This window comes from Perissodus microlepis, chromosome 7 (assembly GCF_051167445.1).
Source record: "Perissodus microlepis isolate ML-2025 ecotype Zambia chromosome 7, ASM5116744v1, whole genome shotgun sequence".
NCBI classification, from domain to species: Eukaryota; Metazoa; Chordata; class Actinopteri; order Cichliformes; family Cichlidae; genus Perissodus; species Perissodus microlepis.
In genome coordinates, this window is record NC_140467.1 from 26,972,796 (window position 1) to 26,998,732 (window position 25,937).

The 25,937-nt window shown below is 44.1% G+C and overlaps 2 protein-coding genes across 2 annotated transcripts in view; one reads left to right on the plus strand and one right to left on the minus strand.

The window, feature by feature from the left end:
• Positions 1 to 299: 299 nt before the first annotated feature.
• On the plus strand, positions 300 to 24,277 carry npy8ar (neuropeptide Y receptor Y8a). The gene is made up of 5 exons (XM_084934484.1): positions 300 to 510; positions 16,940 to 17,466; positions 18,905 to 19,146; positions 20,533 to 20,679; positions 20,878 to 24,277. Exons 2-5 carry the CDS (start codon positions 17,158 to 17,160, stop codon positions 21,326 to 21,328), a joined length of 1,149 nt encoding a protein of 382 aa, XP_084790610.1. The 5' UTR covers positions 300 to 510; positions 16,940 to 17,157; the 3' UTR covers positions 21,329 to 24,277.
• Positions 10,896 to 25,937, minus strand: part of LOC146383234 (drebrin-like protein B) — a 52,770-nt gene continuing 37,728 nt past the window's right edge. Inside the window, exon 15 of the mRNA XM_084934482.1 lies at positions 10,896 to 15,227. Within this exon, the coding sequence (XP_084790608.1) occupies positions 14,983 to 15,227 (245 nt within the window). The 3' untranslated portion in view covers positions 10,896 to 14,982. The remainder of the gene's footprint in view (positions 15,228 to 25,937) is intronic.

Consider the following 25,937-nt stretch of genomic DNA (forward strand, 5'->3'; position numbering starts at 1 on the left):
TGGTGTGTGGAGTGAGTGTTTGACTGACGGGGTGGGTAAAGGAAACACGCCTTCAGATCAGGTGTTCCAGTTTTTCAGAATAAAGTTTGTGTATTTGTCAGGGTAGTAAAATGTGGGATTAATCCATGAAATGACTGCATGGATGCCGTGAATGTTCAGCTTCCCCCTCAGCATCTGGTCCTGGTGTTTGGATGCTGAGGGCCCCCTCAGACTCAGGCCTCCTTAAACGTGTTTACGACCCTGGGTAAAGCTGCTCTGTTGTCACTGCTCCCTCCCTCCCTCTGACTCCACACTGGTTGGAGCTCCTCCTGCTCACTCTCCGAGCGGCCGCCTCTGCGTGCGGAGCTCACAGCCGCCTCTCCGCAGATGGGTGACTGCTCCTCTTCTCCCGCTCTTCTCCTCCCAAACACGGCGGCAGCTTCTTTCAGCTGTGTACCGCAGGCAGCAGCAGCCCCTGCGCCGAGCACAGAGGCAGGACTGACGGGAACCGCGCTCCAGGTGTAAGCTCAGGTGAGGATCTTTGACGCTTTGTGTCTCTGTGCAGGACTGCAGCTGCGTCCATTTAAATGTGAGTCATGTGAACGTGTTGGCTTTTCGCGCGTGCACCCAGAGAAGTGATCTCAGAGATGTGCTGTGTGTTCACCTTCCGATCAAAGCGTGAGACATAAAGGCTCACGTGCACGGACAGAAATTCATCTCAAAAGTTAAAATATGGAAGACCGAAAGTGCCCCCCAAAATCATGACGTCAACAAATTACTGATTAAAATGATTAAAATGCTTTTACAGGCACCAGAAACCACACTGAAAATAACCATAACATCCACTGCAAAATGTGACACAAATGAAGAATAAAGTTTATGTAGTGACATCCCTGTAGTTCACTCACTGAAGGAGGAAACAGACAAACAAACTAATTAATTAATTAATTAATTAATTAATAGTGAGCAAACAGTAACTACAGTACAAAACAGACATTTTTCATAATGAATAAATTATTAAAATAGAAGGTTAAAGGGAAGGTAAAACAACATCGCTTCAGTCCCATTTCATACATTCAGTGCCTGCACTTCATTTCTGCCTTTGTTCTTTGGTGTGTATTTTATAAGATTTAAAAATGTATTTAATATTTACTGGCATCAGCATCCTTGTCATAATAGTCAGTTGGAGAGGATATTAAATGGCTCAAACAATAATTATTTATTTATTATACTTGTAAATATGCGACACGTTGATAGGCTTCTTTCTCTTTTTTGTCTCTTAATGATGACATTTAATTTTATGTGTTTGTGTGCCGAACGCGTTTGTGCTTCCACATTAAAGGCATTGATGTCTGTGGAGTGCTTCCCTCATCTTGTTAACATAATCAGCATCATTTTAGTCATCAGTTCAATGTCACGGTTTGATTTCGAGAGAACGCCGCACCCGTGTGAGGAAATGAAGCAGCGACCAGACTGATCCACACGTTTGTTCTGCACACTTCATTCAGTTTTATTTATACAACGCCAAATTACAACAGCGCTCCCCGCAGGGCACTTTGTACTGTAAAGACTGCAATCATACAGAGAACACAGAGAAAACCCTGACAGTCATGTGACCTCCTGTGAGCCTATGACCGCCTACCTCACTCTGCTTTTCTTCCACACTCTTCAGTTTAAAAACAGTTACACTTCTTATTTACATGAAGCCGAGGTTCGAAACACCCTTGGTTCAGGTGTTGCAGGTGGGTGAAGCTGGAGGGTGGTGTCAGGCTTCTGTCTTCAGGCTGGAAGCGATTGGTAAAGTCCTGCCTGTCCGGGTTAGCAGACTCCAAGAGGGACGGGGAGCGTGAAGCTCCGGCTGGCTTGGACTCGTTGACGTCTTTCTGCACTTTTCTAAGTTTGTAGCGTCAGTAGCAGAACAGCACCACTGTAGAGTCCATAATAATCACAGCTGGAAGGTGATCCTGGACTTTAAATGACTTTTGACCTGCTCCCACCAGAGCTGACACCTGTCCCACCTGCTGATCTGACCCTGAAGGTTTACCCAGAATGCACGCTGTGAGTGATCAGAAACGGGTCAAAGTGCTGCAGGTCGTTCAGACTCGGACAGATGATCACACATTTGTTCAGAGACCAGGTTCAGTCCTCAAACTGAGTATTTAACTGATCTGGGTTCAGTTTCTATCAGAGCTGAACCGAGTGTTTCAGGCCTGAAAGTTTGATGTGGAGATCTGCTGGACTGATGAAGCTGCGAGGCTCAGACAGAGGGAGGCTGCCGAGTGGATGGACGGGTGGAGAACAACGGACTGACTGCCGTTAAACTCCTTGCTGTGAATGAGGACTTGTAATCCACTCTACCACAGTATTGTACACTGTATTCAAGTCTACAACATTAGGGGCGTGGCCTCTTTCACTGACAGGTGGATGGTGACACAGGCGGCTGTAGCTGCTAGCTGTCTGCTAACAGGATCTCTGGACTGTGTTTCTGTTGTTGGAGAATTTTAGAGTAATATTAATGACATCATGGGACCAATAATATGACTGCTGTGAGGTTACTGTACTAACAGAGCGTTCAAGAAGGTGGAGCTCCATGTCAGATTTAAATTCTAGGGTTTTATGTGGATGTTACTGAGCACTCAGTAGTGATGGTCTTTGGGTTTTATGATTTCAGTTTCTGATCATCTGTTCAGAGTCTGTGTGAGTACTTTAGTTTCCTTGGTTTTTCACATTTTACTGTGGTAGTTTTTGTCTGCTATGTCTAGGTTGAACTTTTACTTACTGTTCAGCAGTGGCTCATTCGTCTCCTGTTTGCCCGTCCACCGATCGGCCCTTGGTGTGTATGAATAGTCCTGTCCTCCTGTGGATCATCCGCATGTGCTCTTTGAGTTCAGTTTCTGTGTTTTCAGATTTCTCTTCTTTGGACTGTTTAAGTAAAAAGGTTCATGTTTGAATTTCAGTCCTGGTCCTGCAAACATGAACAGTAAGGTGTGTGTGTGTGTGTGTGTTTTGCAGTTTTTGCAGCTTTATCCTTACAGCTGTGGGTCGCCTGTTTGTCCCATTGAGCTGCATCCGTCTTCTCGGCGAGCATTCACCATGTTAGGAACTTCAGCTGCTCGGTCGCTGCCACAGATTCTATTTGACCTTTGAACTGCAGCACAGCAGTGATTATGAATGAAGGAAGACCTTAAACATGGCATCAGACTGACACAGCGGAAACAAACATCCAGGACGCGATGTGACGCCTGGCTTCACCTGAGCTCATGAAGCTCAGCAGTGAGCGTTTGCACTTGATCTCCAGGACTTCCTGTTCCTGTCTCGGACTTCCTGCTCCTGTCCCTATGAAGAGTTTGGAGCTGACCAAATGATTTGATTTGGATCGAAAAGCAAAACGAAAGACAGACTATGTAAATGCTTTTAACAGTTTTCCTACAGGGAAGGATGTGACATCACAGTGATGCAGTGAGTTTATCACAGAAGTGAATTCTCCAGAAATAAATTGAAAGAATCTGTTCTGCACACAGCGATAGAGTCAGGGCAGCCTGAGCGTCAGCGAGTGCTCTGAGCGTTACATCCTCCTGTCAGCTGACATCAGCGTCAGCTCGGCCCGCTGGACTGGTGTTTTACGCCGGCCCACGGCTACTCACCGATGACACAAAGAAAACAGGCATGAAATCTGTTAGAAGCCACAGTCTGCTCACTGCTGAGTCACTCAGGGCTGCTCAGGAACATCTGAGCCCCCCGAGCTCCTCAGACCTGCAGCTGTCTGAGGTCTACGGAAATTTGTGGTTCTCAGTGAAATGTCTCGGTAGCTGAATGTGCTGTGATGATTTGTCTGTTCTGCTTTTATTTTGGAGGTCAGGTTCAAATGTGGTGTAGAGAGGACCTGAACACTGGAGGCTTATCATTGGCTTGTTTGAAAGTCCAGAGGATAAAGTCCAAACTACAACTGCATGTCCTCAACAAAAGACAGCTGTGAAACATGATTCAGAGGAAATATCACAGAAAAAAACAACTCTAACTAGAAGCTCAAAACACTAAAGAAACCAAACTCACCAAAAACCAGGAAGTATCAACCAGGAAGTGAAATCCAGGAAGTGAAAATGTCTTCTAGTCACATTTTCAGAAAAGCAGACTTCCTGTTATCCTGCCATGTGACTGGTGACAGGTGAGCTTCCATGACTTTGTTGGAAGCTCACCTGTCATGGTCGGTCTGTTGGGGTGCTGTCACAGCCGGGGGACCTTCTCGTTCTCTTGTAAGTAAAAGTCTGATCGTTTCTCAGCCGGCCATCTTTACATCAGTGAAATGTCGGTGAACGATGATGTGGTGGCATCAACATCGCCTCAATAAAACACAATTGTGTTTAGAGACATCTTCAGTGAAAAACACGTGAAACATGCCTCGCACTCCTGATTCACTCACTAATGGTTTTAGTGATGAGATCCCCCATGGGTGTTCTGTCCGGCTCTGGAGGATCTGTCTTTGGTTTCTGAGGATTTATGCCTCCAGGATAACACCTGATGTAGATCACCTCACCGTGAGGTGTCTGTGAGAGCTGAGCCACATGCTGTGAGTCAGTGGAACATGGCACTTGATGGAAACACCATTAATCATCCTGCCCCTCGTCCCTCGGTAACCAGGATGCCATCGGGCTTGTTAATCACGCCGTCGTCCCAAAATGAGAAGCTGAAGAAAATAAAAACGGTCTTCAAAGTCTGAACACCTGCGTGGATTTCATCATGATAGAGGTGTGTCTACTATCCAACAGGGGGCGCCTGCTTTGATTTGATTTATTTTTAATTTCTAAGTGATTAAGATGAATCATCACATGTCGTGATGCATTATCCAGGTAAGTAAATCCCTAAAAGTTGATTCTGTTCAGTGATCACTCTTACTGTGTGCACACTGAGCTATTGAGAGTAGGATCGTTCGTTTGGGGTGTAATGGTCACCCTCGCCACCCCTCAGCCAAGACGTAATTACAGCAGTGAATGAGAAAGCAGTGGGCTGTCTTTGTGTCTTTTAGCGTCCCTGTTCCTGAATTGTTCTGTTATAAAAGCATTAGAGGGGCTGGAACGACGGGCGTTGGCTCTGATGGAATTGGGCTTGACTAGAAATCTTCTGTTGGGGCGGATTACCAACAGAGTGCCGTTCTGATTCTCAGCCGTGAGCACGACCCGTGGGCTGCAGGACATGTTCACCTACTCATCACCGGTATGTGGAACGTCCACTTGTCTGTCCATCCATTCATCCATTTGGTGCTGCAGAGCTCTCAATTCAGCTCAGTTCAGTTTTATTTATATAGCACCAAATCACAGCAACAGCTGCCTCAAGGTGCTTTATATTGTAAGGTAGACCCTACAATAATACATACAGAGAAAAACCCAACAATCATATGACGCCCTATGAGCAAGCACTTTGGCTACAGTGGGAAGGAAAAACTCCCCTTCAAAAAGAAGAAACCTCCGGCAGAACCAGGCTCAGGGAGGGGCGGCCAGCTGCTGCGACCGGTTGGGGTGAGAGAAGGAAGACAAGATAAATACATGCTGTGGAAGAGAGACAGAGATTAATAACAACTAATGATTCAATGCAGAGACGTCTATTAATGCATAGTGAGTGAGAAAGGTGACCTAAGAAGAAATACTCAATGCATTATGGGAATCCCCCAGCAACCTAAACCTACTGCAGCATAACTAAAGGAAGGATTCAGGGTCACCTGCCTTTTAAGCGTAATCTAAAAAGTAGAGCGCCCCCCCCTCGCGCGCACACACACACACACGCACGCACTAACACATCCTCCAACCACTCACACCCATATTTTGCTCAATTGCGGTTTATTTCACACCTCAAACATTTAGTAAACAATTAAGCAAATACAAGTAATCTGCAGGTAGTAAGAAAATAAACTACTAACTCTTTTACGCTACGTCCGCACCTACACAGGTATTTTTGAAAACGCAGCTGTTTCGTCCACATGTAAACGGCGTTTCGAATCACCGAAAACTGAGATTTTTTTAAAACTCATTTTTTGCGTTTACGTGTGGACAAGGAATACAAAGTTCGTCATGCAACGTCAAAGGTATGTGCCTTTTTTCACGTCAGCTGTGCGCCACGTTATTGCTTACATGAGAGGAATTGCAGAATGGCAGATAGTCAGATTAACAGTATTTTGTCTCTATCTTCAGGTTTTACACGCTTACATATAAACACGCAGTTACTGTCCCTCTATTTAGAAAGGCAGAGGCATCACGGTGTGATTATTTTACATGTAGTTGTTTTTTTTTCCTGTGTAATAATATTCAACATTGCAATCAATACATTTTTCAAAAAAATGCCTCTCTGTGGAAAATGGGTTTAAAAACATAAACAACTGTGGGATACTGTTTGTCCGTGATTTGAAGAGCCCAGCGCTGCTCCCGACGAAGGGAAAACCAATTCTGCAGGGAGACCTACCTCAGCACTTGTGCAGGTGAAACCAAAGGGAAGATATGCTTCACCATATTTTCTAGTCTTTGGCTTAGGATGAAGTTGGTTTGGAAACATATTCAGCTATGCTTCATCTCCTGCTTTGCATTTGTGTAGGCGCCCCATGCTAGCAGTGTCCAAGCGTTGTTGGGTTTTTCTTTTTCCCTTTTCATGCCGCGCCCCCCCTGCAATGGCTCTGCGCCCCCCCCTAGGGGGCGGGCCCCACACTTTGGGAAGGTCTGTATTAACTGAAGGCTTTTCAGAGAGTTTTTAGGACATCCTAATAGCAGTGAATTACAGTAGAAGTAATAAATGCATGAACTAGTTTTTCAGTGTCACTCTGAGACAGGATATTTCTAATTTTAGAGATATTGCACAGATAGAAGAAAGCAGTCCTACATATTTGTTTAACATGCACATCGAAGGACATATCCTGGTCAAAAATGACTCCAGGGTTTCTCATGGTGTTATTGGAGGCCAAGGTAATGCCATCTAAAGTAAGAGTTTGTTTAGATACCATATTTCTAAGATTTTCAGGGCCGAGTCCAATAACCTCAGTTTTATCTGAATTTAGAAGCAGAAAATTAGAGGTCATCCAGGTCTTTATGTCTTATAGACATTCCTGCAGTTTAACTAATTGGTGTGTGTTATCTGGCTTCATGGATAGATAAAGTTGGGTGTCATAAGCATAGCAGTGTATGTATGTACGCTAGACCTTCTGATGATACTGCCTAAGGGATGCATGTATAATGTAAACAGAATTGGTCCTAGCACCTACAGCGTGCTCTAATCGTTCTAATAGAATATTATGGTCGACAGTATCAAACGCTGCACTGAGGTCTAGCAGGACAAGCACAGAGATGAGTCCACTGTCAGAGGCCATAAGAAGATCATTTGTAACCTTCACTAAAGGTGTTTCTGTGCTGTGATGAGCTCTGAAACCTGACTGACACTTTTCAAATAAGAAAGTCTGCGGGTCTCCGTGTAATCGGTTTACTGTTCCAATACTTTTAGCCCTCACTGTACTTCCATCTGTGACTTCATCAAACATGTAAGAATAACCAGGAAGTGTGAGTACGCCATCTGTAATAGTGTGGTGAGCACATGAGCAGAGATTTCCTCCTCTTTGTGTGTCCTTGAATTGCATCCCACCCTTCCCTTCCCAGCTTCATATTCATTATGAGAAGTTTTTTCCCTTAGCTTTAAAGACACTTTCAATCCTAACAGACATTAAACCTGAAGGATCATTTCACCCCCACTGACCGCCCGGTCATGCCAACAATCTGAGCTCTGCGATGTGGCGGAAACAGACAGCTCGCCGGCCCGCAGGCACCACCGTCTGCATACATGCAAACTCGATGGCACGAAGCCGGCGCCAAGACGAAAGCGTCAGCCCTCTGGAATCATCTGCCACATCGAACTGATATCAAACATCAGGACGTGACCTCTGTGATGGCTGTCCTCACCCGCCTCCGCACAAAGGAAACCTTCATAGCTTAATCCAGCTCAGATTTCATGGCTCTGCTGCGTTGCTGTCCCACTTCCACACTCAGAGAAACACAAGTTATTTATATCCGTGCAGCCAGAACACACTCTTCCAGCAGAAAGCAGCTGCAGAGCGCCGAGAGCTCCCAGCCAACACGAACGTCTCAGTGCTGAACATTCGAAGCTCAAACACATTCAAGTTGTTGGTTTAATGTGTGCGTGCTCCCCCTCTGCTGCACAGACCACAAACATGACGGGCTCAACGCTGTGCTGCAGGTGACCTCCTTCCTGCAAGACGTTCCCTCTCACATCGACACACAGTGAGCTGCAGCTTCTGCAACTGTTCCGGTATTTTTTCCCATGATGAGAGCAACAAACCAAACAGAACCTGCAGTTCCTCTGACGTCCAGCAGAGGCAGCAGTGAGACCGTCCTCATAGACTTCCATGTTAAAACAAACCTGTTTGGTCTCTGTAGATAATTTAAACCTTCATTATATTTGTTTAAGGAAGATATTTTTGTAACTCACCTGTTTGCATTATGAGGAGTGTGGCCTCTCTGACTGAAAGGTGGATGATGACACAGGTGCTGTAGCTGCAAGCTGTCTGCTAGCTTCACCTGAACTGGACCTTTGGACCATGATTGTGCTTTTAGACATCATGTGACTAATAATATCGCTGCTGTGAGGTTACTGTACTAACAGACCATCTCAAAGAAATTCTAGGATCCTCATTGGATGTTACTGATTAGCTGGTGTCTATCTGATAGCTAAGCATTAACTGATAACTCAGCACCTTCTGGTTGAACTATGGTCATGGCGTGGCTGTAAGCTGTACTAACCAGTGACATAGAACATGAAGATAAATAATCTCAGTCACCCAAACCTGTCATGCACATTTTGAATATTTTACAGAATGTCAGCCCTAAAAAACGTTGATATTTTTTCCAGCGTTTTTGATTCTCACCACTTCTTTAGTTCGTGAAATGTTTGGAAGTGATGAACAAATTTCAGCTGTTTTTATGGAGATCATAACTCCTATAACAAACAGATTAAGTCTTCAGACTGTGACACCTGCAGTGGTAGTAAAACTGATCTGGGTTCAGTTTCTCACAAAGCTTTAATGTGTTTTTTAACCCAGAGTTTCATGTGGAGATCTGCTGGACTGATGAAGCTCAAACATGCAGCAAAAAGCCCAAAATGTGGACCTATGCAAGTGTACCTGAAGGGTCTGTGAGGCTGAACATGTTCACAGTGTGAAGGGGACATAATGCATCATTGATTAAACAAAGAGCAGCTGACTGTGATTAGTTTCTGATGGAACAACCCTGTTGCACAGCTTTCCTCGGCAGCCCACAGATTACACTGTGCACATTCAGTAAACTCAAAGAGTCTGAGTGCTCTGATTCTCTGCGCAGCTGCCGCTCGGTGAGGTCGGCTTAGGTAATGTGTTCTGAGGAAAGAGAAAAGGAAGAAGAAATTAAATATCAAAGATCAGCAAGGTCATCGGAGCTAAATGGGCAACTGCAGGCGGAGTAGCAGCACCTCCACGTCTTCACAGATTCTGGTCATGCACCAGACTTCATAACTTCACCGAAGGTTCAGGCATGCGCTCAGAAACAGCACATGCATGGCCCGAGTGGAATTCTGGTTCTCCTTCTTAAATTCACCACGATGATGTCACCCCGATCTTCCATCACGCTTTAATCAGTGCACACTATGAGCGTCTCAGGCTGTCCTAAACTTGAGCCCCATCAGCTTCACGCCTGCAGGAGTCCAGCTGAAGTAGCTGAAGTACCAACAGCAGCCAGATGAACCCACTTGTGCCTTTTTCTGGACTGAGTTACCCAACATGTTTGATACTGTGTGTGGACAGAAGAACCAGAGCCACCAGGCTTCTTTTATCTCCATGGACCAGCTCTTCATAGTCACATGAAGGCATGTGTGATGGAGATGGTGATCAGGTTGAAATTTTACTGCAGAATCTGCTCTGAATCTGTGCTGTGGCATACGACAGAGCCGCCTCTCACACTGTTCCCATTAACAGTGTTTCATAGAGGAGTTCAAAGCAGTGGGTGAACGTCAGCCTGTCGGCAGCAGAAAGTGAGCTGTCAGTCACAGATGGGAAGATGTGGGAGGAAGGAAGTTCAGACATTGTTCAGCCATCTGACGAGTGTGTTGGAGGACTTGTTTTAAGTTGGCACTCAAATCAACACGCTTTCATTTATGGGTAGAAATGAGGCAGAAATTTATCATAAAGCCTGAAAAATCTAATTTCAGTTGCTGTAGGAAATTTGAACCAGAGCTGAAAGATGCAGTCTTTTATTTTGAATCCCTTTTTCCTTTCAGAGTTGGAGCCATTAAGCTCTGCTTTTGCACTGAAAAACTGCTGGACTCTTACTGTGAAAACAGAGTCCAGCAAGCTGTTCTGCAATTAACTTCAATTCAGCTTCATTTATGCTTAGTTCATTTACATTTATATATATTTATATAAATCACAATATTAATACTGTGAGGTAAAGATGCTACAATAATACAGAGAAACTCCAGCAGTCACATGATTCTCCCCACCCACATCTAAAAAACCCTCCCTTTTAACAGGAAGAAAAGTCAGACAGAACCAGGCTCAGAGAGAGGTGGCCATTTTTTTCACATCCATGACAGACTGTGTGGGAAAAATGGATGCAGCCACCACAATGCCACTGGATTCTGGACTCTGTGACCTGAAGCCTTAGGCCAGGGGTGGCCAACTCCGGGCCTCGAGCCGGTGTCCTGCAGGTTTTAGATGGGTCCTTGATCCAACACAGCTGATTTAAATGGCTAAATGACCTCCTCAACATGTCTTGAAGTTCTCCAGAGGCCTGGTAATGAACTAATCATTTGATTCAGGTGTATTGATCCAGGGTGATATCTAAAACCTGCAGGACACCGGCTCTCGAGGCCTGGAGTTGGCCACCCCAGTCTTAGGCTGTGTCAAAATTCAGGGGCCGCATCCTTCGGAGGTCACATTTGTAGGCCGATTACATCACAGCAGGTGACAAAGGCTGTCCAAATTCGAAGGTTGCTCCAAATGTGGCCCAGAAATTCGTCCTCCTTTTCCCCAGATTTGAAGCATGGGCCGGGTGTATCGTTCGTGGCCCACCATATCCCAGGATTCATTGCGAATAAGGGTTGAAGAAAATCTTTTGAGAAAAACGGCGGGTGGTCGAAGTGAAGCAATCCAGAAATAAACTTTTAAAAGTAAGTACTGTTTTTTTTTTTATCTCATTAAAAATATCCAGCGGAACAAATTTAGCATAATGAAAAGTCTTAAAAAATTCAATGTAGCTAACATTCAGTTGTTTTAGGACAAACCAACCAAAAGTCTGGCCCGTGAGCTGTGGTAAGGAAGCAGACTCAACCATGCTGTGCTGAAGTTTATGGTTAAATGAGCTCTCATCCTGTATAAACCACTAATAAATAAGACGGGCAGTAAATGGCGAAGTCTTCCTCCTGTGTCTGTGCTGTTTGTCATGCTTATATCATACAATTTGAGCATGTCACTTTTGTTATAAAGCCCAACATTTCTGCAGGATCATATGTCCTGTTTCTCCTTTCTCTTTTTTCCCCTCTTAAATTTCTCTTTAATTGTCCCACATGGGGAAATTTGATTGTAACAGCAGCCAGAAAGACACATATACAAACAAACAGTACACAGGACACAGAACAGAAACATACACAATTTTCTTTCTTACATATTTACATCAAGGACAATGGTTACTATAAACGGAGTACTGTACAGTTATTAAATTAAATAAAATTAACTACAGATGGCAAACCCAGGTTGTAGTGCGACTCGGTTGATTAAATTATTGCAGTTACAGCGCAGATGTAAACATCTATGATTGTTGGGAGCAGTTTTGATTGTACAGTCTGACAGCTGCAGGGAGGAAGGACCTGCGGAAACACTCCTTCATGCATTGGTGCATGAAGGATTTTAAATGATTGTGTGATTTAAATACATAAATTATGTCCATGTGATTCTATTAGAAAACTTTGTTTTTATCTTGCAAATTAACAGATATTTGATAAACTTCTCCTGCTTTTGTTGTTAACTGCCATGGCTGATTTTCTTCTGCAAGCGTCCAGAGTAAGGAGAGACTGAGAAGGGACAGAGGCTCTTCATCCCTGATGAAACACCAGCACAGGTTCAGCAGTGTGTGAGGAAGAGGAGGAGAAAAAGGAGCCAGCAGCAGCTGAGAGATGAAGAGGAGAACAGGGGGAGAACAGACAGCTGTTCTCTGTACATGAAGGATGGCTGAAAATATTTAAAACAGTTTTCAGATATTTGCTTCGTGTATTTGCAACACAAACTATAACAGCTGCATACAGGGAACCACTGACTGATGTTTATGCTGCAGGACAGGATCTGACAGGGAAAGAAGAGAAAATAAAAGTAACCATAGATAACTTTGATAATGATCTGATTTATCCAGAATATATTTAGTCAAAATATTGTTTTCATCACAGTGGGATTGTGCTGGTTTCAGTGGGAAAAGTATGCAAGTAAGAGGTTCAAAGAGCTGTGAAAAGCTGTACATTCATAAAGTGTGTATGTAAAATACAATATTTTATAACGATGTTATGTTTCTATATCATCTCTATCCCTTGAGACTCTTTTACCCAAATATCAGCCTGTTTAATGCTCTGATATCTTCAACATCTTAAATAAATTATATTGCCCAGTTTTCTCATCAATAAAAGAATATTTACTGCATCAGTCTGATTTCCATTTTATGTGAAACGTACAAGGATCAAATCTTTGTAGTTAATTTTTGGGATTTTTTGGGATATTGCCCTTTAATATAACTAAAGATTTCAGCCAGTGGTCACTGTGTATTAATATTTGTCTGTTAGACACAAGTTATAAATGATATGAAATAGAAATATATATACCTTGAATTTTAACTGAAATATAATATTTGAGACAACTGAGTTAAATTTCACCTCTGAGGATTTTTTTTTTTTTTTTTTCAAAAAATGAAGTATATATAGTAAAATATCAATAATGTAAATCATATTACATTTATACCATGAAAATGAAATGAGACTCATTTCAAGAGCTACACTAGCAAACTATTTTACTAGCTAAACTTAGCATAATTGGCTCAGCACATGGCTGTAATGTTCACCCAGATACATCAGACGGAGATGAAACAACACAATTTTCTTCAGTAAAAGTCAAAAAAATGACATAAAATAAAGATTTTCTCTATTTCTGTCAAACCACAGCTGTAGCTGGTTTTGGACACATGTAGTAGCATACCAGCTGAGCAGACAGTGGGCGGAGTCAAGTTGAGACATTGCAAAATTCATTGTTGGAACATTAACTGTAACCTTGTCGGGTTTTCTGATAATCTCCTGCATGAAATCCGCAGAGACCTGTGGGCACTGTCTTTGCCGAACTGACATCCAGCAGATGTCAGAGGAACTGATTGATCTGGGTTGCACCTTTTGGATGTTTTCAGCTCTTGGGTCTCTGTTGGGCTTTTCTATATGACCAACTATATTTTGCAGCCAGACGAGTCGCCCCCTGCTGGCCATTAGACAGAATGAAGGAACACCTGCCTGGAGACAGGTGAATAATGACCGACAGAAGATTTGTTCTCAGGCGATGATGTAATAAACATGCCATGTTTTGTGATGTTTTTCTGCACAGCAGAGGAAACGCATTGTTTCCAGATGTTACTGGTGTTGTTGTCTCGTCAACATCTGTCAAGCTGTTGTCCTGTGTTGGAGCTTTACGTGTGCATATTTTAAAAACAGTGTGGATCTCTGAGTGTTCTTGTGCAGGAGCGAGGGAGCAGCAGATATGGAGCTGTGTGATGGCTGCCATGACAAGCGGGTGGCTGCTGCGAGTGAGTCAGAGCGTGGCTGTGCACAAACACCTGTGAGTGTGTCTCATTTGGTGGCAGCTCAGTCCCTCGGGGCTGATGAAGGCTGTCAGTGGAGAGCGAAATGAAAGAGTGGGCGAGGCAGACAGCTGATGGTGTCGATGTGCATGTGATCAGAGGACGCGCGCCGCCTGCAGCAGCTGATGCTCTAAAAGCTGTATCTTAATTAAACCGTTAAGTCAGCACGTCGCAGATAAGTGAGAACACGGGTCGTTAAAACGATACTGAGTGTGGGTGTGTGTATAGTTTGTGTGCACATGTGTAAGAACATTACATATATCATACATGACAGTTCAAACTCTGATATTCTTTAAAACCACAGAGGGCTACAGCGTATCAGCAGCTGATCTCAGCTTATAGTTGTTAGCATCAGAACCTTTCTAGACTCCCTGCTCCACAGGGGGTGCTCTCGAGCTGCTCCGGAATGAGGGGGGCTTTGTGGAGCTGCAGAACAGAGCGGATCATCATTGTTTTCTGTCATCTGATCAGCATCTCTGAAATTAGAAATATCCTGTCTCAGATTGACACTGAAAAAGTAGTTCATGCATTTAGTACTTCTAGGCTAGACTACTATGATTCGTTATTATCAGGATGTCCAAACAACTCTGTGAAAATCCTTCAGTTAATCCAAAATGCTGCAGCAAGAGTACTGACAGGGACTAGAAAGAGAGAGCAGATTTCTCCTATACTGACTTCCCTTCATTGGCTCCCTGTTAAATCCAGAATTGAATTTAAAATCCTGCTCTTTTCATACAAGAATAATCAATAAATAATTTGGCCCCATCTTATCTTAAAGACCTTATAGTACTGTATCACCCCATTAGAGCACTTCACTCGCAGACTGTTAGTTGTTGTTTCTAGAGTATTTAAAAGTAGAATGGAAGGCAGAGCCTTCAGCTTTCTAGCCCCTCTACTGTAGAACCAGCTTCTAGTTTGGATTCAGGAGACAGACACTATCTCTACTTTTAAAATTAGGCTTCAAAGTTTCTTTTTTGCTAAAGCATATAGTTAGGGCTGTATCAGGTGACCCTGAGTCCTTTCCTTAGTTATGCTGTTATTGGCCGGTCAGTGCACATGGCTGCCCGTCCCTGAGACTGGTTTTGCCGGAGGGTTCTTCTTTTTCAATTCAATTCAATTCCATTTTATTTATATAGCGCCAAATCACAACAAAAGTCGCCTCAAGGCGCTTCATAGATACAGAGAAAAACCCAACAATCATATGACCCCCTATGAGCAAGCACTTTGGCGACAGTGGGAAGGAAAAACTCCCTTTTAACAGGAAGAAACCTCCGGCAGAACCAGGCTCAGGGAGGGGCGGCCATCTGCTGCGACCGGTTGGGGTGAGAGAAGGAAGACAGGATAAAAGACATGCTGTGGAAGAGAGACAGAGGTTAATAACAGATATGATTCAATGCAGAGAGGTCTATTAATACATAGTGAGTGAGAAAGGTGACTGGAAAGGAAAAACTCAATGCATCTTGGGAATCCCCCGGCAGCCTACGTCTATTGCAGCATAACTAAGGGAGGATTCAGGGTCACCTGGTCCAGCCCTAACTATATGCTTTAGCAAAAAGGAAAGTTTTAAGCCTAATCTTAAAAGTAGAGATAGTTTCTGTCTCCCGAATCCAAACTGGAAGCTGGTTCCACAGAAGAGGGGCCTGAAAACTGAAGGCTCTGCCTCCCATTCTACTTTTAAATACTCTAGGAACAACAAGTAGGCCTGCAGAGCGAGAGCGAAGTGCTCTAATAGGGTGATATGGTACTACAAGGTCATTAAGATAAGATGGGGCCTGATTATTTAAGACCTTGTATGTGAGGAGCAGGATTTTGAATTCAATTCTGGATTTAACAGGAAGCCAATGAAGGGAAGCCAAAACAGGAGAAATATGCTCTCTCCTTCTAGTCCCTGTCAGTACTCTTGCTGCAGCATTTTGGATTAGTTGAAGGCTTTTCAGTGAGTTTTTTGGACATCCTAATAATAATGAATGACAGTAGTCCAGCCTGGAAGTAATAAATGCATGAACTAGTTTTTCAGCGTCACTCTGAGACAGGATATTTCTAATTTTAGAGATGTTGCGCAAATGGAAGAAAGCAGTCTTACATATTTGTTTAATATGTGCGTTGAAGGACATGTCCTGGTCAAAAATGACTCCAAGGTTCCTCACAGCGTTACTGGAGGCCAAGGTAATGCCATCCAGAGTATGAATCTGGTTAGATACCATATTTCTAAGATTTTCAGGGCCGAGTACAATAACCTCAGTTTTATCTGAATTAAGAAGCAGAAAGTTAGCGGCCATCCAGGTCTTTATGTCTTTAAGACATTCCTGCAGTTTAACTAATTGGTGTGTGTTATCTGGCTTCATGGACAGATAGAGCTGGGTGTCATCTGCATAGCAGTGAAAATGTATACTATGTCTTCTAATGATGCTGCCTAAGGGAAGCATGTATAATGTAAACAGAATTGGTCCTAGCACTGAACCCTGTGGAACTCCATAATTGACCTCAGTGTGTGAAGAGGACTCTCCATTTACATGCACAAATTGGAGTCTATTAGATAGATATGATACAAACCACTGCAGTGCAGTGCAGTTCTTGTGATTTGATGCCATACAAATAAAACTGAATTAAATTAAATCGTTGCATGAGTTATGGTGAGAGCAAACTACAGTCTGATGATTTGGAAGGTCTGACTGTTGGAGAGCTGAGCTAGGATTTGGTTTTTTTCTGCTACTTGTGCACATGGAGCGACTGTCGGGCTGTGAGGAGTGTTTTTAGGCTTCCTGTTTGAAGTGCAGCCCTCACGCTGCAACGTTTTAGCAAACGCCGACAGTCAGATAGTTGGAGAGTGGTTTTTCTGCTGAGTGTGTCCCAGTGAGCTGGGCTGCATAATGTGCCATTACACCCACACTGGCAGTGTACGCTAACGAGTGTCTCTGGACGATGGAGTGCAGCTCAGCATGAGATAGCAGCATGTGCTGATGTATTCATTCACTCCTCCTCTTCACCTTTCTCCTCCTCAGCCTGTCCGCTGAGAGCTCCTCATCTCCATCTTATTACTCGCTGCTGTTTTGTTTTCTTTGCAGAAAACGCTGCTGCAGAGCTGATCCCCGGGGAAAGAAACACAGGACGCCATATTTGACTCCATCATCCAACTCCTCACAGCACGTAGCTGTGTGCTGTTCTCCTCCTCCTCCTCTTCCTCCTTGCCCCTCATTGTGTTCTGATCCTCTTTATTGTGGGAAGTTGAGTCGCCGCCGCTGGGTTGCCCGCTCCCTACTTCCTCCTCCTCTCCCTTCCTGCCATGTCCAACGACAGCGGTGTCCTCCACGTCTGGGAGGCCTCCGATTGGGCAGACACCTCTCAGTGCCCTCCCTCAGTAAGCGGGGCAACATTCCTCATCGTGGCATACAGCGCTGTCATTGCCATTGGGTTGCTAGGCAACGCAGGTCTGGTGTTCATCATTGCCCGGCAACAGGAGTTGCGCAACGTCACCAACATCCTGATCGCCAACCTGTCGTGCTCCGACATCCTTATGTGCATCGTGTGTCTGCCTGTCACCGTCATCTACACGCTGATGGATCGTTGGGTGCTGGGGGAGGCCCTGTGCAAGGTCAGTGTGCCGCACACGCTCACCGTTGCTGGGACAACAGCACTCACCAGTGTGCAATCATCACTTTTTCCTTCAAAAACAATAAAGAGACGACAGTGAGAAGCTGTCTGCAGGGCTGTGTTGTCAGCCTGAGCACAGTTTCACACCGAGCCTGCAGCTCCTTCCTCCTGGAGTCAGCTGCAGGAGTATCTGAAGGAGCTGCTCCTCTTCAGGCAGCTTTAAAGGACTTGAATACCTGAATATTATCCGCTTCATTTCTGGCACTAGATGCTTACTTTTACTAAGATAATCATTCTTTGTTGACATGGAGTTTCTAAGTTATGGTTGTTTCTTTTATTTTAACTACTGTAAGTGCTGCTAGCTTATGACTGCACTGCTGAACACTGAATTAATGAGTGTTCAGAACACAGGACGTGCTTTTAAAAGAGATTTTAAATCTCAAGTGTGTTTTTCCTGGTTAAATAAAAAATAAAACCATAACCTTCACAGTGACAGAACCTCACTCTGGGCCACCGGCCTGATAAGCTACCACTGAGGCACCTGAGACAGGAAGGGTCCAGGCTCACTGGCCAGCACTTTCCAGTGACTTTCAAAATAAGAGTCATCCAGCATTGTCAGACAGATGTAAAATTAAAAAGGAGCCGGGGGGCAGTCCAGGTGCTGACTCTGCCCACCCTGAACATGGATTGCATACTCCTTTTATCCTCCAAAGTTGTGTTGATAAATGAAGACCGTTAGCTTTCCACTGCTTAGTGATGCAGATGAGTCAGGTACGCAGGTGAGACCAGAGGATGATACAAGCCTGTTTGTTCTTCCTCTGGAAGCATGTCTGTGGGAGCAGAGGGATTAGTGGTGGTCTGCTCCACACAGGAACGTGATGCTTCTCAGTCTGAGCGACCGACCACCTGAAAGCCTGAACAGCCTCTGGCTTCACAGATAACAGATCGGTTTTAATTACAAGTCTGTGTCACCTCATTTAGTAAAAATCTGAAATTAGACAGCAAACAGCAGCAACTCAGAGCCGCTGACGTTACAGATCTAGAAGTTCAGCAGCACCAGATCTGATGGAGCAGAGATGAAGAACAACGCTGACACGGAAGTGAGAGCCATCCATGGCAGTGTTTCATGTGCCCAGCAGGCCAAGCAGCACTTTACCTGCAGACCAGGTACCGCCTGCCCTGCTCACCTGTAGGTGCGTTCATTCACATTTTAAAAGAGAAAAAAAACTTGCCTTCATTTGCTCACTGTGAGGTCATCATGAAGCTGTCAGCTGATGTAACAGAGGAAACTGAATACATTTGGATGAATGGATAAAAGTGTGATGTCACAGCGTGAAGGTGGAGCTGGTCATGACCATGGGGCCGCGCTCTCACAGTGTACCGCCAGCTCGATAACCACACCTTCAGTTTGACCTCTGCTGTGTTTCGTGCCCGTCCAGGTGACGCCCTTTGTTCAGTGCATGTCGGTGACAGTGTCGGTCTTCTCCCTGGTGTTGATCGCTTTGGAGCGCCATCAGCTGATCCTCCATCCCACCGGCTGGTCCCCCGCCGCCGGACACTCCTATCTGGCTGTGGGGCTGACATGGCTGGTTGCCTGCTTCATTTCGCTGCCTTTCCTCTCCTTCAACATCCTCACCAATGACCCATTCCAGAACATCAGCCTCCCCGCCAACCCCTTCAGGTGAGATCTGGGATACAGGTGTTTCTTAGCTTCAGTCCAGAGATGCTGTTTCATTTTAAACTGAAGCTGAGCTGAGCTATGAGGACACATAACTGATTTTCTCAAAGCCCAGAGTTTATTTTTATTCTTTGGAAATGTTCGGTATTTGTCACACAGCCCAAAACGCCTTGGGCTTGTTTTGCATTTAGCTAAAAGCAGCGTAGCCCTAAGACGTTCAGCAGCAGAACTCATCAGGGGAATAAAGTCTGCTGCAGCACAAGAAATGAACCTGAATGTGTCTCAATCCGACCGTCTGGACATTAGCCTGTCAGAAATACTTAATGAACACTTTAAGAAAGACCTTTTATCCTCGGAGGTTCCTGTACCAACTGAAGTCTTTAGAACCGGTTCAGGGCCATCAGAGTCACTGAAGGAGGTGTTTATTTACAGTTCTGATTTTGTGGAAGAAGAATGTCAGCATTTGTTGGAGTTTCTTTAAATTCTGCTCTGGTGCCTGGTGATAGAGACGCAGAGAGTGTTTCATCCACAGAGCCTGACGCTGTCTGAGACTTCAGGGTTCATATCTGGATGCTGAAGAGTTTGTATTTACTTCATTTAACAAGAAAACTGAAGATGCATTTCTGTTGGCTCAGACAGTCAGGGAACAGCACTGTATCTGCTTATCAGCACATCTAAAACCTGAAAACGTTAATGCAAGAAGGTGAGTGGACCTGCCGATTTCAGACTCTGATAACAGGACTGAGACAAAGACAGCTTTGCTCTAAGGTGAGAGTACGGAGTATGATTTAGATATGAAGGGACCTGGTTTTATTGATTCTGGTGTGCAGGCAGGTAAAAATTCAAAAAAAGCCACTAATGTAGTACCAGTAAACCCCTGTACATCCTCAGTACATTCCCAAACATGTATGTTCCAGAGAAGCAAGCGGTTCATACGAGGTTCAGTCAACAAAATGAAAAAAGCCTCTTTTTCAGAGCCTTCCTCTCATGAACCTCTGGGCAGTTTCATCTGTTAGTTTCCGATCTCTTAGTGAAAATTCTGTTACATATTTATACCTCTGAGATTAGCGCTGGATGCCAAGCAGGTGAAAATGCCATCAAATGGGTCAGACTTAGACTTAGAGCTTTTTATTGTCATTGTGCAGTTTCTTGCACAGCGAAATTGGGTAAACTCCTGGGTCAGGAGTGAGGTAATGTTCAGAACTGTCACCAGAGGTTGGACACCAGCCTCAGTAAAGTTGTGCTCAGTGGGATATTACTTTGAGGCACAGATGTTTTGGGATATTGCTTAGTGCAGAAGTTACATGAGATCTTCAACTTCCTAAATCAGTGCTTCTAAAAGTTAAATAAGTGTTTCCGTTTTCATTATCCATGTCTGTCTTGTTTAAGGGATCATTTGATCTGTATGGAGCTGTGGCCGTCAGACAAGCATCGCCTAGCCTACACGACCTCGCTGCTTATCTTCCAGTACTGCCTGCCCCTTCTGCTGGTGCTCCTCTGCTACCTCCGGATCTTTCTACGCCTGAGACGTCGCAGGTCACACAGCTTTCCGTTCACTCACTCTGTGATAACTCGGTTCATCCACATCATCTTTAACTGTTCGTGTTATCGTGTCAGATTAGAGCTCTGTGTGGACACTGTGTGTGGTTACGCTGTGAGTTAATGCTTCTTGAGGTTTGCTGTGACATTTCCTGGTGGATTGTCTGATGATGGATGTCATGCTGTGTTGTGCAGGGACATGCTGGAGCGCAGCAGGAGGACTCGAGGAGCCCAGAGGATAAACGTAATGCTGCTGGCCATCGTCATAGCCTTTGCTCTGTCCTGGCTGCCACTGAATGTCTTCAACACTCTGTTTGATTGGCACCACCAGGCCCTCCCAGACTGTCAGCATGACACAGTCTTCTCTGCCTGCCACCTGACGGCGATGGCCTCTACCTGCATTAACCCCATCGTTTACGGCTTCCTCAACAGCAACTTCCAGAGGGAGCTGAAGTTGACACTGCAACGCTGCCAGTGCGGCAACCGGGCTACAGAGAGCTACGAGAGCTTCCCTCTATCCACCGTGGGCAGTGAGGGCATGACCAAAGCAACGTCACTCAACAGGATGGGCTCGATGTGCATCCCCTCACCTAGACCTGAGATCGGTTCAGCAATACTTGCCAAGACATTACCAGCTGCCACCTAAAATCAAGGACTATGAGAACTGTCTTCTGACAGGTGGTTCATCAGCGGTTCACAGCTGGAGGCAGTGTGCTAACAGCTGGCTGGGATGACTGTGTAATCAAATGCTGCTTCATCTTGGCTTGGGTTCCATCACTTCACTGCCAGAGATAAACAGCTGATTTGACCTGTCACCAAATGTTTGGTGACAGGAATGAATGAAGAGGCTGAACGATGCTGCTTTGAGTCCCGAACACGAGCAGGATCATTGTTTAGAGTAACTCTACTGAGTGACAGAAGAGAGAGGAGGCAGGAGAGCTGGTAGCAGGGACTTTTCAGTAAGACACGCCCCTTAGTTACTATAACTAGGGCTAATAGTTTTAGCTTTTGTTGTTTGAGTGCTGCAACCAGCCATTCTACAGCATTTCAAAATGGCAACATTCTAACGACATTCTAGTGTCATAGACACAGTGGTGGGTTCTGTTGGTCAGTCTGTTGGTTGGACAGTCTGTCCACCAACAGACTGACTGACAGAACAAACAGCTAACCAAAAGACCATACAACCAACAGACTAACAAACCAGCTGACCAAAAGATCATACAACCCACAGACCAACTGATGGACGGAGCAGCTGATCCACAGACCGTCCACCCGACAGACTGACAAGCTGACCTACAGACTGTCCACCCAACAGACCAACACACTGACCAGCTGACCGACAGACCATCCACCCAACAGACCGAACAACAGACCAAAAAGCTGACCCACAGACGGTCTAACCAACAGATGGACTGACCAATAGACCAACCAGCTGTTCAAAAGACCGTCCAACCAACAGACCGACTAGCTGACCAAAAGATCGTCCAACCAAAGACTTTGGTGTTGAAAGAACTGAAATCAGATCACCTAACAGAGTGTCAGCAGCTGCAGCGCCATATTTTCTTCACATTTTTCTACAGACAGAACCAGTGGCCCCTCCCACTCTGCAATGAAGCAGGGGATGTTGGTGGAACCAGGTTACACTGCTTTGAAGTTTTTTTTGTGCAAAGAGCTCAGCAGGAGCACAGACTGTTACTGCTGCTGAAAAATGTACTAAAAACTGAAGGAAACTAACAAAATCAAGTTTAAAAAATGGTTCTATTACCGAAGCCAATGTGAGATCTCTGGCTGTCACTGCCAACATTTACTGCCAAAATTCTTTTGCAGTTCTTCAGTTTACTTTCAGACACAAACAAATTATTTAGTGTTGCACACAGGTGTTGATTTGATGAGATGAAATGATGACTGTGACTGACAGTTGTATAAAATCACCTAGCAATCGGGTTAACATTTGAGACCGTTTTAAGTAGCTGAGTAAAAGCTGTAAAAGTTAGTAGTAGGTCCCGGGTAAAGTGTCAGCATCTTGAACAGCATAGAAATAAAACCAGAGCTCTGTCACAGTGTAGCTGCCAAGCATGCCAGTGTTGCAGGCTGTTTTAAAGCAGTTAAAGTAGATCTGTCCTGTTTTCTCTTATTGTCTGTCACATATATCCTTTTCATTTTAAACATCACCAAAATTTCAAATATTGTGCTCAGAGTATGTAGAAATAATCACTGAGGCTGTGCACAGCTCTAAATTAATTTAATCTTTTTTCTCTATTCTTGGAACTGTATTTGATGCCACAGACAGAGATGATGTCCTTGAATGGTCATCTCATTTCACCCACTTCTGCTAAAGGGGGGCAGAAATTAAATGAATGTTGGTTTACATTACAGGGAATGAAGTGAAGGCCTAATGTTTAATTAATAGTGGTTCATTTGAGCTACTCTGGCTCAAGATTAATAATACATAACTCAGAATTAGGATAAGAGGACCCTTTCAACACAGAAGTCAATTTAATCTCTTAGTATAGACATGCCTTGTATTAACGGTTTGGGGTTTAGTTGAGTTAAGTTAGGTTAGGTTCAGTTGAGTTCAGTTGATGAGTTCGGTGAGGTGGGGTGCGGTTGGGCGAGGTTGAATTGATGAGTTGGGTTGAAGTGAGTTTGGTTGAGTTGGGTTAGGTTAGTGTAAACGATGTGCAACAGACCCGACCACATCTCAGCGCTTTTCTGCGTACACTTTTCTTTATTGCGATTACTGTTCATAACAATACTCACACTGCAGCTTTCCAGCTCACAGGAGAAGATTAGTAACTTACATGCAGTGGAAAACAATATGGTTGCAGGTTATATGGTCATATGGTTAACAATTGCAGAAGTTGTTAATAAAATCCACTGAGTGAGTGACTCTGTGCTAATGTTAGCGTTTACATACTTGAGCCGATTTTGTCCTAATTTCAGTGACTGCATCTTAAATAACGTTTTTAAAGATGTTGTTTAGCCTTATTCTGTGCTGAATGAAAAGAAACTGTAGGAATGTTTCACACTCAGTTTGTAGCAGCTTCACACACTCTTACACTATTCTACTGTTCATGTCAGACGTACTGTTATAGTTACAGTTACTATTACACTTACAGTTATCCAACCCTGTCTTTCTTCCTTTTTGTTAAAGCATAAATTTTATTTCTTATATCTCTAAAATCTCCTCCTGTCTTTTGCAGATGGAAAATAATGCCGTTTTTGGGATTCTCTCCAGTATGGGTTTTCAATTTGATCAACATTTGAGCAATTTTAGAAGCTATAAATTTTCCATACATCCGAATGATAACAAATGTTAAAAGACCCAGTTTCTAATCTCCTTCTTAAAAAATAAAACCTATCTGGCTGTGCATGTTTGTTCTCTCTGTGGAGTCATTTCTGTTTTAAACTCATTTCGTTTTTGGTTCAAATGACCAAACGTGGGACCAAACTCTTCTTTCTCGTATAACTGGGGATGAGTTTCCTCTGTCAGCTTCTTCATGCCATTTAAGTGAGAAAGGTGTAGTCTGTGTGGGGCTGTTGGGTAATGTAGTGCAGAATGTTTTCATTAAAACACTAAGTTTAAAGTTGAAAAGTGTCTTTGTTGTTCTTTCCTTCTCAGGCAAGAAACTTTTGTGGGATCCTGCCCATAGAAAACAGAACACTTTTTGCCAATCTCCCTTCAAGACCTTCTGCACCTCTGGATGGCTGTCAGTATGCTTCTTCTTCTTAAAGGGCTTCATGTAAATCCCAATATTACTACCAGAAGAGCATGAGAAGAGTCTTGAAGGGCAGACTGCCCAAATTAAAAACAGGAAAGGTTTCATTCTAGCTCACATACCTTCTTCCTGTTCCAGGATTAGTTCAAGCAAATGCTGAATTTCTCAAAACTGCGGTTTTCCTCAACATAACAATCCAGGTGGATGTTTTCAGATTTTTACAGAATGGATTTTGGAAGAGGAAGCGAGCTGCTCGCTAGCAACACTAACACTAACCTAACAGTAACAACACAATCTGCACCCAGAACATCTCTGTGTGAGGGTTGGTATGAACCTCACCAGGCTTTAATGCGGGCTGCTTGTGGCATATGAGTTTCTCCAGCTGAGAGATGATTGGTCCAGAGGGAATGAGAGTGGATGGCTGGCAGAACTGGATGGGGTAACGACTGATTGAAGAGGCTTTTTACAGGTTAGAGTTATTAGTATTTGCTCTTTTAACTGCTCAGGCATCAGTCTCTATGGCTGAAGAACACTGCAGTTCTTCTGCTGTCCAGCAGAGGCAGCAGGGTTGGAAGCTTTTTATAACTCACTTGTTTAATGTGTTTATTGTTAGGGGCATTGCAGGTTGTGCGAATTTTTCTAATTACAAGTCATATTTATGTTCATGTCTTATTTTTTTTAAGCTGAGCTGCAGTCTGTGCACAAGACAAATAAATTCAAAACTTGACTTTTTTTCCCAGAGACAGTGTTAGAAAAATATCTGTGTAATCTGATGACTGATAAATAATGAAGTCATAAGCTGTAAAGTTCCAGACTGTGGCCACACTGGTGACCATTCTTATGTTTTGAGCTAAGTTGAACTTGTAACCTGCAGTGAAATCAAAGCGCACAGCTCCCTCAGACTGCTCACACCTCTGCTCGGTGGATCTCAGAGAGAAGAAATGAGCCAGGCCTCCTGCTGAGCGGGCCCCTTCAGGAGGCTGAAGAGGTGGCATTGGAGGCTAGAGAGCTCTCTCGTTTATCCCCACACAGCTCACTGCTGTGCAGTCAGGCTGCTGCCATCAGACACTGAAGGAAACCTGCACAGGTGAGCTCACCTGAAGTTCACATAGTGACCACCGGTGTCAGTAACAACAGTGGTGTCCTGGAAGCTGTGCAGAACTCTTTAACATTTGCATCTTAAACCTTTTTTTAAGTGAACAGCACAGACAGCAGGAAGACCCCAAACACTAGTGATGTGCGATACCACTGATTTCCTTTCCGATCCGATACCAAGTAATATTCAGGGTGGTATCGATGATACTGATCCGATACTGATACTTTGAACAAAAACTTATTTTATTTATTGTATCTCAAATTATAGCGTCATAATGATTACAGGACATCAGATTACTTGTTCTTATCACTTAATAATGCAGAGTTCATCATATAGAAATAAAAAAACTGAAGTTGTGCGCTATTTGAACACCTTGCCTGCCTGCAGCACTAAAGGACTCGTGAGAAACTTCTGTCTCGCCCTAGCAGCACCTGTCCCTC